The following is a 17,598-nucleotide window of genomic DNA, read 5'->3' as shown; positions in this document are numbered from 1 at the left end:
TTGTAAGGTTGTTGGAAAGACTACTCAGAATAATGCAGGTAAAATACTTAGTACAGTGTCTGTTACTGAGTGCAAATGTAACAAATGGTAGCCTTTTACATTATTAATAGAGAAAAAAACAGTTTCCTTTAAAAAAGTAAAGACTTTTTAAATTTATAAAAGGCAATTAGATAAAATATCCTGAGAACAATGCAAAAAAAGGGGAGAACAAGTTAGAATATTTATCCATTAATAGCAGAGAGCATGTTTGTTTGTTTTTTAATTCAGTATTTGCTTTGAAAATTTGCCACAATGAATCAGTGTCTGAAAATCAAACTATTTTTAAAACGAACATTGGAACTTTTATTTTGGATCTCAAAATCTGGTGTTTGGAAACTTTGTTAATTGAAATGACACCTTTATGTCTACATATTTCTTATATTTCATTGGAGATGAAGTTTGCCTCATAGATAGGGAAATAGGACCTATCTTAGAGGGATGCTGTGAATTGTCTGTGAGATAATTTATAAAAACAGTTAACACAGTGTTTGGCATATAGTAAGTACTCAATAAATGTAATTATCAGATAGATAATTAGAACTTTCAGTACTATTATTCACTAATTTGAAAAACATTACTACTTAAGAAGGAAAAAAACTCAAAAAAATACACAATCATTAATAATATGGAAAAAGACAACAAAGTTTCAGTAATGTCAATAAACAAACTTCTATCACCCAGACTGAAAGTCAATAAAAAAACACATAGGTCTTAAAGGGAACTATAAGCATTTCAAATGTTAAAGAATGTTTTCTCTCTAGAATTTTGATAGGACCCCAATCACTTGCTAAGGTGTTCACAAGTGTGAATGACTCAGTTTAGTATACTACTTTTAAGAATAACAAATATTAAAAATGTTAAGATATATTTCCATATGAGCTGTCCTCCCCCTCAATATATTTAAGATTATCTTGGCAATATGAATTTCTGCAGATTGTCACCACATAAGTATACATAATTTAAACTATCCATTTACAAATAGGAACGATTATTATATATATTTGTTTCACCTATAAGAACATGCAAATGAAAAAAAGTTTTACAATTTTTATCATTTAATGAAATAAAAGCAGATATTAATTTGTTATTCCTCCTCAAAATAGTTGATATATTTGGAAAAAGGCTGTAGTAAACAAGATTCTAAATATGATACATAGCACCTTTATAATAAAATTTTTACAGTGGTCTCATAATTATTAACATACACCTTATTAAAGAATTACTTTTTAATCATTATTAATTTTACTTATTCATGTTATCTCTTGTTATATGAAAAACAGACATTTAAAAAATTTTAAACATTTGACTAGAGTGCTGTGCCAGAATGTGATGTTATAAAAAAAGACTTCTTTACAGAGTTGACTTTAAAAAATACTTTTGTGCATTTAAAAACTGTATGACAAAAAATGTGTTGTCACATCAACTATTGTACATTTTCTACAACATTATTCTAGAAACATTTTTTCTACCTTGCAATAATGACAATCAGCAATATTTCAAGAAGTGACTTTAATAGGATTAATTACATACAAAAGTTATAAAGATAAAACTAGAAAGTAGCAAAGATTTAAAGGTACATGTGGAATAAAGGTTTTATTAAGATAAATTTACACCAAGACTATGACATTTTCATAAATCCTAAATTGTTTTCTACCTCTGAACAAAATGTCTCTCAAAATGACTATAATTACTATCACAAAAGTCACTATATAATTCAAATTAAATTTATGCACTATCCTAAAAAGGTGATAAAAGAACTAAGGGTAATATTCTACCTAATTCTTTATAAAATTTAAGATGGTTTTATAGGCAATATGGAAGATGATAATAATAAACCTTGTTATATAAAAACCTCAGATACTAGGTGTACATATAAGCTTTGTTGTAAGGTTTTAATAAATTAAATCACTATAAATTGCTTTATTTAAAAGTAACTATTAGTTTCATATAAATAAATAAAAATCTATAAATAAAATATTAACATCTATTAGAGGAAATTATTATTTAAAGGCATTTTATTGTAAGTGCCCTAAAAAATAAGAGTTTCCTAATTACTCTTTTATTCTTAAGCCACATTGACTACCACAGTATTATTTAAAGCAAAATACTTTTGAATTGGAATTTGTTGTAAAGAGCCTATTAACATGCCAATAGCAGTAAACAATGTGCTAAAGTCACAAAAATACATTAGACCTTATATGCACTCAAATCTTAATATAAAATAAGAAAATGTTATTTAATAAATTTAGAAGTTTTGAGAAAATAATATCTTTAAGATAAACTCAGAACTTCAAGTTGAATCAGATGCAAGCATATTATGTCTGTGGTTCTTAAACCTGGCTGAACTGACTTTGACTCTTGTTACTTACTAGCAACTTAATTTCCACAAGCCTCAGTTTTTTAAAAGAAAAACAGGTGGGAAAAGTACCTATTTTATAGGATTATTATAAATAGCTCACAAGATAAGCATTTAGCACAGAGCTTAGAGTGCATGGTAAGTCCTCAATAAATTGAACAGATATTAGTTCATTTTTAGCCAATGTTTCTTATATATTCATAATGAGATTTTTACTAATGTTTCTAAAACTGCTCAATGGTCAAAGCTATTTTGAATTCTTTAAATTGCTTTGAATTTCCAGACCTTGGTTCTAGTTATTTGGATCATGTAAAACTGAGAGCTGGACATGAGAATCACTTGTTATTATGCTAAACTGTAAAAGTCCAATACTTTCAGAAGAAAAGGACTTGAAGAACCATGCTCCCAATCAAGAATTTACATACATTTTGTCTGGAACTATACCCAGTATGACACAAATAAGACTTTATACTAAAAGGCTAAGTTAGTCAGCTAATCCAGTTGCAACATTAATAAATTATGTATCTACCAACTCATCATGATAAATTTTGAGAATAAAACAGCAATAAATAAAAAAATACTCCTATATTTAAAGAGTAAATTTATTGCTATTATAAATGAATATTCTCTAAAGTATAATTGTAAGATGTACAATTTATTAAATACAAGGCTTGAGAACTAGATTTAATTTAGGTAAAATTAATCACATCTTTGGTCTCACATATAATCCTACCAATTTCAATGGATCATACAATTGTAGAATTAGGTATTCACCATTCACCCTTGTCTAATTTCTTTAACCTTCAATTAAAAAATTATGAGAAACTTGGACTTAATGGAAATTTTTATATGAACATAATTTTTTGTATTTATTGGCTGATTTACAAGTTAAGGTTTATTAATAAAAGAATATTACACAATATGGTAGACCAACTATCACTAGATATTAATGTCTAACAGAAATAAAATTTTATTAGTTTCTATTAACATTACATATCATTAAAATATGTTTTCTAAATTAGCTTTTTGAAGTTTTATGTTAACTTTGTAAAAGACCACTTCAATTTAATAAATACTTTGGTGAAATAAAATTTAACCTCCCCTACAAAACCATCTGACCACCCATTTACTACCATAAAGTTCAAATCTACAAGTTTACTTTTAGAGCTGTTTCTATAGTCTTTAAAAACAACAACCAAACAGGTCCTAAGTTACAACAATACTAGATCGATCAGTAATGTGGGTTTCATAGCTGCAAATTGAGTATTTAATTAGGAACATTACAATGCTATTTATAGAACCTTAAAAATGTTATCCCAGGATCACCAGTTTTATTATTATTATTCATAATCATACTTCACACCCCAATATATACCTTTACCCAGATTAGAAATAAGAGCTACAAATAAACTCTGAGTTTATTTTTAACTTATAACAACTCTCAATGCTAATGACACAAAGTTAATTTGAGTTAAGTGGCTGTGGGCTGAAGATATAAAAACTTAAAGAATCTAACTCCTTAAAAAAAAATTAAAAAAAAAAAGAATCTAACTCCTTAAAACATTTCCCAGCATTTTTATTTTTTTTACAAAACTAAGATATTCCTCCTCTGCACAGTAGTACCTATATTCCATATTAGAGGAGCCTCAGAGGCTATATTACAATTCTATAATCACTGAAAGTCATACCCCCCCCCCCCCAATTCCTGATTTAAGTAATCTTATTCCACATTTTTAAAGATTCAGTAAAGATTAGGAAGACTAAAGACTCACAAAAGAAGAAAACTGGGATAGCATAATTGGGATGGGAGGAGGGAAGGAGAATATGACAAGAGGAAACAGACAACAGTTAAGGAAAAAAATTTTGCAATCGAGACAGAGGACTGGCCTGCCTTTGAATATCACTCCAGCTACATCTTAGTTCTTGGTCTTCATCCACTGTCAACAGCCATTCTGGCTGCATTTCTGAACTGGGCTCTCATGGAGGTGATACATTCACCAGCCATCTTTAGGAAGGTAAATGATTAATTGCACTGTTTTCCCACTGCTGCAAGGACAATGAAAGGGAAAGTAAACTTGTGCACCTTATTTCATATCTAGTTGTAATTTTCCACAAAAAAAAAAAAAAGGGAAAGAAACATACTTTAAGGTTACCAGGTCCTTTTTTATTTTTTCGTGTATGTGTGTGTATTATGTCTGTCTGTGTGCTTTCATCAAGACAGTTAATATAAAAATCCCAATCTCCAAATCATCATTAAGTTAACAATAATTTCTAACTTTAAATATTCTAACCACAAATACTGTATCAACATGGAATATTTAGTTTTCTCTGAACATCCCTTTTAATTATATTTAAATTGATCTAATAAAATTATAAAGAAAAAACAATGTGATTTAGAATTCTGATTTCCAAACATAAAAATCACTAGCAGAAAAATTTAATGTATAATCTTTTGTGAATATCTCTAAAGCCTACAAAGGAATTCTATTCTGAGATCTCCTACCCAAGATACAACACAGGGTGGTTTTGACACCAAAGGTCTAAAGTAAAGGATCATGGCAGTTTTATTTCTTTGCCTTTGTAAGTAACAAAAAAGAAGAGGGGCAAACACACTTTTGTGTGTTAGAGCTTAATTAAATTCACTTCCAAAACACCTCAAGAAATAATTTTACAAAGATCATTCTAAAACATAAAAGTACAAAGTTGGTGTTTTTGGAGGGTTGTGTAAAGAAGTTGAGCACACAGATTAAAGAAAAATTATTACAGATATAGTTCTTAACCCACCTGCTATCAGGTCATCAAGAGTGTCGGTAAGCGTCTGGGCTGGAGTTGCAACCATTAGTCCATCTGGTTCTTGAACTAACAGCCCCTGATCATGTCCAGTAATAGCAATCTGAGGCTGTCCTATAATCTGATGATTACCTGATATTTTGTGAAGTTCAAGAGAATTTGTCCCATTAGAACCTAAGTCACTGGAAAAGTTACACTGCGGAGATGATAAAGGCTGGACTGGGACAAAATCAATTTGTTCTGCCGATGGTGGAGACTGTTGCTCATCATCAACATCATTATCTTTAAATAAGATTGTGTCAACCTGAGGTAACTCTGAAAAGTGATCCTCTAGAAGACTACCATCTCCTTCCCCTTCTGGGAAGACTCCTCTATGAGAGCACTGCTGGTGTAGAGATACTGTGTCTTTCTGACCTTTGGTTTCCAAGTATTCTTTGGTAAATTGTTGCTGTGTTTTCATCTGCAACTGCCTTTCCACTTTCTGCAGCTCTTTCAGTATTTTCTTCTTCTTCTGGACTTGCTCTTCTCTGTTCTTTTTAAGTTCTTCTATCTTATCTTTGTTCAGAGGTTCACCTTGAATTAACTCCAATGACTTAAGCTGTGCTTTTTCAATAGCGCTAATTCTTTGTCCCAGTTCATTCAGCTTGCCTTCAGTCTCCTCTACTATGCACTCCAAAGGCTGGTATGGGTGAAAAGGTGGCAGTACGTCCTGATCTGCTACCTGCAGGGAACTGGACTTCTGCTTGGATGTACCTAAGCACATGAAAAATGTTTGAAAAAGTGCCATGCTAAAAAAAAAAAATCAGCTCCCCCTCCCACACACATGGACCTCCCTCCCCAAACCCTTATAACTAATGCTGTAGAATGAATGTTTAAAGATTCACAGAGTGGTAGGTAAAAACTATACTCATCTATTTAACAGCACAAACTAGGATGTTGCCAATTGAAAAAAATGAAAATTTTCATAAAAAGTTTAATCTTTAGAACAGGAGGATTTTGGAAATTAAGACAGGACAGGATGAAAATCAAATCAAAGAGGGAAAGAATCTCAAAATTCTGCTTATTTGACTAGACTTCTTAAAGAATATCAAATCTAAAGCATTATCAAAATAGTGTTAAGATACCATTAATATTAGCTTAACTGCTCAATTGTTCTTTGCACAATATTAACTGTGCAAGCAAAGATTACTACAAGAAACAATAACTTGTAGATGAAAGTAAAGTGTTTTTCAAATTGCCAAAATGCTTCTCTTAATATATCAAAATGTAACGTGAAAATTTTTTCAAGATATATACTTCTAAAATTTTCCATCATCTTTAATACTTTTGTACATGATGAACACTAATATTAAAAAGAGCATTTTTTTCTGAGTTTAAATAAACTCTTAATGTAAGCATCTATCAGAGGAAAATGATGTTACCTAGGAGAAAAATAATATTTTCCATATAAGAGTACTCATATTGACAATGTATTTAAAAATAAAGTAAATGTACGTTATTTTAAGATTTTGAATCACACTTAAATTAAGTTTCTCCCCTCATGACAAAGTAATTATCAATATTAATAATCCTAACATCTGGACATAGAGTGGAGGATACATATAATTACTGCTTTAATTCAAGGCTTAATCCTCTTATTTAGGAAGAACTGGGACTATCTACATATATAAAAGCCTAATATGCTAATTGTCCCTCCGACTGTTCAAACAGTCACTATGATGTACACTGACCACTAGGGGGGAGATGGTCTGACTGGCAGGTTAGCTTGCTGCTGGGGTCCAGATGATCGGGACTGGGCGAGATTGGCCGGACATGCCCTAGAGCCCTCTTGCAGTCCCTCCCTGGCCCCGGTTGTGCACCGGTGGGGTTCCTCAGCCTGGTCTGTGCCCTCTTGAAATCTGGGACCCCCTCGGGGGATGTTGAAGAGCTGGTTTCACCCAATCCCCACAGGCCAGGCCAAGGGACCTCACTGGTGCATGAATCTGTGCACGGGGCCTCTAATTCAGTAAAAAAAAGGAACTGATATATTCTACAACATGGATGAACTTTGAAAATATCATACCAAGTCAGTGATTTTCAACTAGTGTGCCGACACAAGAATTTTAAAAACATGTAATACCTGACTCTTTAGTCAGGCGCACTGACCTCTTTTTCCTTAAATTGTCAAATAAAATAAATATTCTAAAATAGATGGTGGTGATGGCTGCACAACTCTGTAAATTTATTAAAACTCATTGCATTTTACATTTAAAGTGAGTGAACTTTATAGTATTTATTTATTTATTTATTTATTTATTTATTTATTTATTTTGTGTGTGTTAATCCTCCCCCTAGGATATTTTTTCCATTGATTTTTAGAGAAGGTGGAAGGGAGGGAGGGAGGAGGAGGAGGGAGAAACAGAGATAGAGACAGAGAAAGAGAGAGAGAAACATTTATGTATTGGTTGCCTCCTGCCTGCACCCCAACCAGGGCCAGGGATCGAACCCACATCCAAGGTATGTGCCCTTGACTGGGAATTGAACCTGAGACCCTTTGGTCTGCAGGTCGATGCTCTAACCACTGAACAAAATGGCCAACGCTACCTAGTTCTTTTTAAACAGCTTCATTGCTGTTTAATTTTAAATACCATAATGTTGCCCTGGCCAGTGTTGCTAAGTGGTTAGAATGTTGGCCTTGGATTACATTCCCTGTCAAGGGCACATACCTCAGTTGTGGGTTCGATCTCTACCTCGGTCCAGGTGTGTTCCAGAGGCAACCAGTCAATGTGTTTCTTTCACATATCAATGTGTTTTTTTTTCTCTCTCTCCCCCTCCTCCCTCCCTTCCACACTCTCTCTCTAGAAATCAGTGGGGAAAATGTCCTTAGGTGAGGATTAAAAAAGAACTCAGAAAAAAAATTAGTTGTCCACTCTTTTGGTTTGTAGTCAACATATATGAATAACATAAACATAGTTAAAAGACTAACAGTTTTTCCACAAGAAACTGTCTTTAGCAAGGTCAGAAGACCACAGTTCCAAAATCACTGCCATCACTTTAAGAGACTTATTCTTTAAATGCAAACTTAGCAAAATGTATTGTTTATATTCAATTTTACATTTTTATCTGAACAAACTGGTGGAGAAATACTTTATTCTTTCAAAGGAATAGCCTTTAGATTTGTGAGATAATTTTATAAATATTTCCATAAGTTTATATAGGAATTCATGGTTTGATATATTTGTTCAAAGTACCTAATGACAATCAACAGATAAGAAAAGGAAGGATAACCAGCACAAATAACAAAAAAAATTCAGTTGTGTGATAAATTCAATGACTTTAGCATACTAAATTTTAAAATTCTGCCAAGACTGAAAGCTCCTTTAAACACTTATTAATTTCAAAACACCCTTACATAGTTGATATGTACTTTGTATATAAGATTAAGGAAACCCATGTAAGAGTTCAACACTAACCAGACTGGTAATTATATGAACTTATATAATGTTCAAAAATTAAAAATCTATCAAATAATAACATGATCCAAAATAACACTAGAATTTTGAGGACAGTAACAGTAGAAATGGCCCTTTCTTGTTAATAAATAAGATGCAAGAAGCTTAAAAGACAAGATTACTAAAAGTAACTTAACTAAATATAGAAACTATAAGCCCAGAATACTAGTATATGTAGCAGTAAAAACAAAGGATGGTGAAAGGAATGAACAAAAAGTAGTTCTTCTCCAAAGAGCCTAGATACATATATCAAAGCACTAACACAAGCTGTAATATAAAAAGTAAACCAGGTTGGTGAAAAATAAATAATATAACCTAATCATTTCCAGAAGCTGAAGCAATATCTTCAATTTTGGGGAAAAGTAGAGAATGTGACAAGTGTTCTTTTAGCAACAATTTTCAATTAGCAGGAAGGTAATAAGTAGTATATAAGATGCTAGAAAATAAGAGTTCCATCTCCTTCCAACATCTTCCACTGTAACATATAAATAAATAAATCTATTCATTGGTAACACTGGATGACATTATAAAGTACTTTCTAGGAATTTAGGAAAATCACCATCTCATCTTTTTGATTTGGTTTCCAGTAGAAAAACTTTGTAATAGGAAACCATAAAATAGAGACAGCTTTGAACGAGACCTTTAATTTTTTTTTTTTTATGGGCAGTGAGGGAATGAGGTGGACATGTACATCACCAACCTGGTTTACTTTTGATATTACAGCTTGTGTTAGTGCTTTGATATTTAGTTTATTACTGAAATGAGTTAATTCTACCAATCATTTTTGTGTCTAAAATAATTAGTATACTGTGTAATAGAAAAATAATGGCTAAGGACAAAATACATGACATACCAGTAGATTTGGTTTCATATTTCTTACTTGGTTTTGTCTAATCAGATATAAACTTTATTCTGTGACCCCTTTGCTTTCATATATCTCTACATAGCACCTTACTAGAATTATTTTTTTAGAATCATTAAAAAATCTCTATTGATTTCAGAAAGGACGGGAGAGGGAGAAGGAGAGGGAGATATATAAACATCAATGATGAGAGCGGATCATCGACTGGCTGCTTTCTGCACATCCCCCTACTGGGGATCAAGCCTGCAACCTGGGCATGTGCCCTTGACTGGAATCGAACTCAGGACCCTTCAGTCTGCAGGCTGACACTCTATCCATGGAGCAAAATAGGCTAGGGCTAGAATGATTTTTTAAAAAAATATTTTTATTGATTTCAGAGAGGAAGGGAGAGGGAGAGAGATATAGAAACATCAATGATGACAGAGAACCATTGATCCGCTGCCTCCTGCACACCAGCTACGGGGTACCAGCCCGCAACCTGGGCATGTGCCCTTGACCAGAATCGAACCTGCAACTCTTCAGTCCTCAGGCTGACACTCTATCCACTGAGCCAAGCCGGCTAGGCCTAGAATGATTTTTAAACAGCATTCCCAACTGGGTCTTAAATTGAAATAGAAAAAAGGTTGATGAAGTAGTATAGAAAATAACACAGTACATCAAATGTAGTAGAGTATATATATTATCTAATGGAATTTGTGTTTGGTTAAATAGATGGACATTGTGTCCTGGGTTTCAATGTTCTTATTGTGGTCATAGTAAAAAATGAAAGCCATTGGTCTGGAATTGATCATTTTTTCTTTATGTCTAAATATCTGTCTCAAAATTTCCCAAAGTAGCAGGGCATGCCATATATCTTTAATATATAGTAAGGTTAACCAAGAGTGTTCAAAGACAGAGCATCTGTGTTACATGCTAAAAGATTAATTCAACCTTCTGCCTTCTAAGCAGTTATATGTTAAAAGGCATTATTAAATGTGGGCATATGTAATCCATGTAAACACGATTACATAATAGAAATCTACCAAACTAGAGAATATCAGTAGTAAAAATTGCATAAGAACACTCAATTTCATTCACTATACATATATTTTTCTATATACTTTTTTAAAAAATCCTCACCTGAGGATATTTTTTCCATTGACTTTCAGAGAGAGTGAAAGGAGGGGAGGGAGGGAGGAAGAAAGAGAGAGAAACATCGATGTGAGAGAGAGACATCGACTGGTTACCTCCTGAGCACCCTGACTGGGCCGGAATGAACCTGCAACCCAGGTACATGCCCTTGACTGGGAATCAAACCCGCGACACTTTGATACAAAAGCCGACGCTCTATCCTGAGCCACACCAGCCAGGGCTCTCTACACTTTTAATGATTTGATACTAAAATATGAGAACTTTTCAGGTACCTATTCCAATAAACAACTCTGGGATATAAAAGCAGTATGTTAACTGAATTCTTACTTTACATTTATATTGCTGTTTTCAATCTTTCCCCACCATTCTAGAATACTACTTCTACTTCTTTTTTTTTTTTAATATATATTTTATTGGTTTTTTACAGAGAGGAAGGGAGAGGGATAGAGAGTTAGAAACATCGATGAGAGAGAAACATCGATCAGCTGCCTCCTGCACACCCCCCACCGGGGATGTGCCCGCAACCAAGGTACATGCCCTTGACCGGAATCGAACCTGGGACCCTTCAGTCCGCAGGCCGACGCTCTATCCACTGAGCCAAACCGGTTTCGGCTAGAATACTACTTCTTGATTAATTTTTTAAAAACATCATTCTTTAATCACATCTCCCTTCTTAAAAACGTTTAATAATTTTCTTTTGCATTCAGAATGATATATATTGTTAGCCTGGTATTCATTAATTTACTCAACAAATATTAGAATAGAACAAGCAAGGCATAGTGGACTATACAAAGATAAACAACATAAACCCTGCCCTTGAGGAGCTTACAGTCTAAAAGAGGAGATAAGAGTATATGAGTCCAAATATAGGGATAAATCCAAGGATTGGAAGACCTGGAATGGGGAGTATAATATAGGAACCCTCATGCATTACTGGTGGGAGTGTAAACTGCTCTAGCCATTATAGAGAGCAAATTTGTAAATACTCTCAGATAAACAGTATGCATTCTTATGACAGGCAATTCTGCTCCTAAATTTATCCCAAAGAAATTCTCAAAAAGACCTAGAAGGGGAGTATATAAGGATTTTCATCACAGCATTGTCTGTGAGAAGTGAGAAGCAACTGGGTACCCATCATTGGGAGAAAGAACAGGTAAAAAATGGAGGATATACAGGGTGAAGCACTGTGCTGCAGGCAGAAACAATAGAGGTAGACACATAAATAGATCTTAAAAACAGTATTAATGAAAAAAGTAAAAAACAAAATGGAATTACAGCACAATACCATTTATTAAATTTAAAATACCTATTAAGTAGTAAACATATTATGAGAATGTGTAAGAACAAAAGAATCTACACATTAACCCACTCCCCACCCAAAAAAAAACCCCAGAATGATTGCCCACAGGGCAAGTAAGGGAATGAAAGAGGGATAAAGGGAATAAGAGAGGAGCCACAATGTCAAAGCACCAGGAATTGAGTATGATTAACCCAACCTTCTATACATGAGTTCCAAAAGGGGAGGAGGGGGCAGGAGTAGGAGTGACCAGAGCCAGAAGGAAGATCCAATAAAGTGCTGTAGGAGTTCAGAGCAAATAAATTACTCCTCTAGAGGACTTGAGGTGCACACAAAAGATATAGGTTTTGTTTTAAACTGACATCATTTAAACGCTTTGTAACAGATTAAATTCTGAACTATTAACCTGCACAGGATAATCCAGTCCTCTCTTTTAGAATCTCTGGAGAACCAGTTACAACTAATAAATTAGATGCAACAAATGGCTTCAATTAACAAATTTAAAAATTAATTTTGAAAGGCATAGTGTTGATATCACTCATATATCTTTTCCCATCTGAATATTCACAACTATACATAATATAGCTAAATAATGTTGGAAAACTGAGCATATCATTCTCACCTAGTTTCACATTTTGTTTATAGAGTGATTCTGAGGTCTCTCAGATGCCGCCTAGAATTGTAAATCCTTGAAAATCAACAATAAATAAGTGAGATAAGTTGCCTATATCAGGAGATATGGGTCAAGATGGATGGAGCCTAGACAAATGGTGCAAATGGGTCATGAAAGAAAAGAATATATGAGTAGTATATAACACCTGGGTAAGATTTAGGGCATGAATATATTTTAAAGGATGCAGGTATGAATAATAAAAAAGATTTATTTAAAACAGAAATAAAATGTTATAAGAACTTGAAAAGATGATTGCTAGAAGAGGAAAATAAGAGTCTTAGAGAATAAGAACCCTTCCTTTATCCCTAATCACATTTGCAACACAGATGTTAGGAGAAACAAAAGCGTCAAACATCAATTTCATCATTCAAAGAAACTTCTCTAGAGACATAAATGAGAAGTATTAAGGAGAAAAAGCCACCTTAAGGAGAAAAATATAATAACATATATTTAATAATTTAAGATAGGGTTTTTTATCCCATTGATTCAGTGTGCACTCTGATATCAACTGATTTTTCCTAATTCATAGTGATATAACATTCTATGATGCACATGATTTATCCTAATATTACATCTTAACACATGCATGATCACAGTTCAATCCTGCATAAATACATATTAGGTTGGCAATGTCACGTGGCAGCTGGCAACAGCAAGTGCCCAAGGGTCTAGATATAAGTGTTAACTTTTTTCTTCCCTAATAATTTAGAAAAATAAAAGATTCCTTAAAAGGTTAATTTATTTTTATATTCTTCAATAAGTACTAAAACATCAAAGTGAAGATAAATAAATACTCCATACAAGGAGGTATCTCAGTAAGCAAAAATATGATTACTCACTTGAGTATGAACTTAAAAAATCACTACCCAAACATTTTAGGTTACTTACATATTAAATCTAAATTTAAAATGTTTTACTTGCTCTCTACACATACTTCATGTCATTCCTAGCTTATTTCTTGGTTATTTTGTGGTTGTGTTAATAAAATATATTTTTAAAATATTTCTTATGTAGTACTGAATTTCCCTAGCCAAAGTTAGTACAGTTCTATATAGGGTTTAGAAACAACAAAAATAGAGGCATTTGGTTTCAGTATTTTACTAAAGGCTGTCAGCTAGTTATGATGCTCAGATTCCTTAATAAGTACATGCTTACTTTGCTTTTTATTTGTTAAGATTAAAAATGGCAGCCTTCATTTTCTTAAAAGTTTAAATAGCTATGTGTCCAATGGAAAGCTGCTAGAATTAGCATAAGTCAGAGACACTACAGACATTTTATCTCTAAAATTAATAGTTTAGAAATGAAGTAATTCTTGGTGAAGGCCCTCAATACTCTAAATTACTAAAACTGGCATAATTTGAAAGAAGCTTCTGTTTGCTGCTGTAACAATTACCCCTAACCAACTTTCCTTTTTTTTCTTTTTTATTGTTTAAAGTATTACATATGTCTCCTTTTTCCCTGATTGACAACCCCTACCAACTTTTCTTAAATCACAGTATTAAAGAGACTAATACATACTAATACACCTCATTGTGATTTCAAAAACCTAGGACTTGATTATCATATACTGAATTAAATATGCTCATACATTTGTTTTTATGTAGTTTTTAATGCCTTACAAAATACCTATTTTCTTATTTCAAAGAACTCGGATATGACAACTATACATGATTATCAAATCAAGGTACTTTTTATATCTACAAATGAAAAGATAGCAGAAAAATATCAGAGTTCATAAACTTGAGTCCGTTAAATAGTGTACACTCCTTCTTAATATTCACTTGGATATTATTTATATAGTTTTTGATAGTTATTTGTCCAGGTTCACATATTGACAGATGTTAACACACTCTATTTTGCATTATGTGAAAGAAACTAAATTTAGTAATTCTTAAAAACTTCTCACTCATTGAATTGAATCATTGTTACTAAGACTTAACTAGACAAAAAATATACATTTTCATTCCTCACATTATGCTACTGTTTAGCTAAAGAATTATCAAATGGGAAATGAATGCTTGATAAATTCGTGCTACTTTAATAAAAAACTTGTTTTTTGATTAAGTATTTTCATCTATATCAGATAAAAATTACACCTAGCAGTATGTTAACAGGAAAATAAGAAGTCATTTTTCTTAGTACTTATGTATTTTCTATTTTATAGTCTGTAAGGCTATTAGCATTTTCAGAATTACCTACCTCAATTAATGTATGAATTGATATGGGATACATACTAATGAATTCATTAATTAGATAATAAAATACCCATTTTAAAGAAATAATTTAAAAACTAACCTTTTTGTACTCCTAAAAGGGCAGGGGAGTTCTCCTGTGAACTTCTGTCAGGCTCTTGGGGAGGTACAACCATGGCAAGAGTATGCATTGGTACACGTGGAACCTAAAAAGTCAACTCAGAAAAAATAATCTTAGACCAAAGAGTAAAACAAAGGCCCACAAACTAAACGGAGATACTGTTTTTGATTTTTTTCATACTACCGATTCACTTTTTTGTATCTTAAAAGTTAAAAAAAAAAAGAAACAAGAACAAAACACCAAAAAATTCACCTGGAGGGTATTATACTGAGCGAAATAAGCCAGTCAGAGAAAGATAAGTATCACATGATCTCTCTCCTGTGTACAATCTAATGAACCAAATAAACTGATGATCAAAAATAGACCCAGAGTCACAGAAGCATGAACAGACTGTTGAACCTCAGAGGGAAGGCAGGGGAAGGTGGGTGGGAAGAGATCAACCAATGAACTTGTATGCATATATGCATAACCGGTGGACACAATGGGGTGGTGAGAGCCTGGGGGTGGGGAGGAGACGGGAGAGGGCTGGAGGAGATTAATGGGGGGAAAAGGAGGACCTATGTAATACTTTTAACAATAAAGATTTTTAAAAATTTCACTAATTTCTAAGAATATTGATTGGACAAACTCAGACAATCTACAAGTAAATGACTTAAGGTAAATGGAGTATTACTCTCTTGCTAAGAAGAAAGCCTTGCTGGTTCCAATTATAGCTAGGAGTACAATTCACATAATCACTGGCCAATTTACCCTTGTTCAAATTCCATATGGGTCAAAAGAGAAAAATTCCACATGTCTCGTGAGTTGGAGTATTTTAGCAGTTCTCAGGATAATTTTGTAGACAAAAACTTAAGATTTCACTAAACTCTGTATGCTTAGTATATTCTCTATATTCTCTGCATATTTTTAGGTAGGTTTAAAATTACTTTAATGAACTTTTGGTGCATATATCCTGGTTAATCATACTTTGCTGGTTGACAAAATAGTTAACTCTAGTATAAATTATAGTGTCTTGGGAGGTATTAGGGAAAAGCTTTTTTTTTGGTTCAAAATTATGCTTAATACATTCATGAAAAAACAAACAACCCTAAAACCTAGTTGTAGTAAGATGAGAATTTGGAATATTTATATTTATATTTGGTATTAAGTGTTTTTTAAAAAACACTATTTTTAGTAAATAAGATTAAAAAATTTCCATGAACTTTTGAATAAAAGAAACCTTAAGAACTTAGGATCATGTTTATCTCAATATGTAATAGAAAAAAGAAACAAACCAATTTTGCTTAAAACAAATTTTAAACAAAAATTCCCAACTGGTAAGAATAGTTATACGTAGTTTCAAATAAGCTCTGTTTTACTTTACCTGAGATTGATCTTGAGAAGGTGGAGTGAGTATAGATACATCTGTAGTAGGAACTGATAGAACGTTGTTTGGATAATCCAATAGATAAGAAACAACATTAGTATGGCCACCTTTTGCAGCTTCGATGAGCATTGTTGAGCCATCCTGAGAAAAATTGACACCATAATTATTATTTGTAAATTTCTTCTTATATGATTACTATACACATTTAGTTTCTTAGCAACTCATATAAAATCAAAACTCATTAAAGAGTAATGAATATTAAGCACTAAGAAATCAAACATTTTAATAGCAATATATATATATTATTTATTTATTCACTTATTTTTTAGTAGAATACCTTGAGTCGATGAGTAGGGTCAGCCCCATGAGCCAAGAGTAGTTCAACAACCGCCAGGTGACCTCCTGCACATGCCAGCGAAACCACTGTATGATCATTATTGGCTGTAGCCCTATTCACATTGGCACCTTCAAGTAGAAATAAATAGCAATCTTAGCAAAAGTTGGAATCAAGCCAGTTCACAGACAATATCATTTTAAAGGTCTTTTGAACTGTAATACAGACACACAAAAACGCATCAATCATTATTGTATAGTTTGAAAAATTTTCACAAAGTGAACACACCTGTGTCACCAGCACCCAGATCAAGAAATAGAACATTACCCACATACCAGAAGTTCCACCTTGTGCCCCCTTTCAGTCAGTACCCGCCCCTCAATGGTATTACTATTCTGACTTCCAAACTGTTTTTAGTTTTTGATCTTTATATGAATGAAGTCATACAGTGTACTCTTTTGTTTGTGTCTGGCTTCTTTCGCTCAATATAATATTTGTGAGATTCATCCTCATTGTTGCACGTAGTTGTAGTTCGTTCATTCAATATCACTTTTAAAATGGAAAATCTAGAAGACTAAGATTAATAAATATATATGGGTTAACATAAGCATCAAATAATACCATTTTATGTAACTTTCAAAATGTTTCAAATACATTTTTTTTAATCTATTTCTAGAACGTGGCAATATAGCCAGGTCTCAAAGTAGAGATAACAGATTTTTTAAAACCATATTTAAGGGAAATATAATTCTTCATATTGTGTATTTTAAGAGTCAGAGGGATGTGGATATGAAGAGAAGACAAGATTATCCAAATATATTATCTGAAAGACTATTTAGTATGTTGCTCAATAACTTTGTACAATATGACCTGAGGCAAACCTAAAGGCACAATCTTTTCTTAGCCTGTTTTTAAAAATTTGTTTTTGGCCCCTGGGAAAAAAGAA

General features: G+C 32.7%; 1 protein-coding gene across 6 annotated transcripts in view; it reads right to left on the bottom strand.

Moving 5' to 3' along the window:
- Positions 1-17,598, bottom strand: part of LOC307100685 (ankyrin repeat and KH domain-containing protein 1) — a gene marked incomplete at its 3' end in the record, with an annotated part of 127,204 nt that overhangs the window by 29,140 nt on the left and 80,466 nt on the right. For all 6 annotated transcript variants that reach the window (XM_079773212.1, XM_079773208.1, XM_079773209.1 and 3 more), the window contains 4 exons: positions 16,656-16,783; positions 16,316-16,459; positions 14,935-15,037; positions 5,180-5,938 (listed from right to left, as the gene is read on the bottom strand). In XM_079773212.1, the coding sequence (XP_079629338.1) occupies positions 5,180-5,938; positions 14,935-15,037; positions 16,316-16,459; positions 16,656-16,783 (1,134 nt within the window). The remainder of the gene's footprint in view (positions 1-5,179; positions 5,939-14,934; positions 15,038-16,315; positions 16,460-16,655; positions 16,784-17,598) is intronic.

The sequence above is a fragment of the Cnephaeus nilssonii genome (genome assembly GCF_951640355.1).
Source record: "Cnephaeus nilssonii genome assembly, chromosome: 5".
NCBI lineage: Eukaryota > Metazoa > Chordata > Mammalia > Chiroptera > Vespertilionidae > Cnephaeus > Cnephaeus nilssonii.
This window is presented reverse-complemented; position numbering and strand designations above follow the sequence as displayed.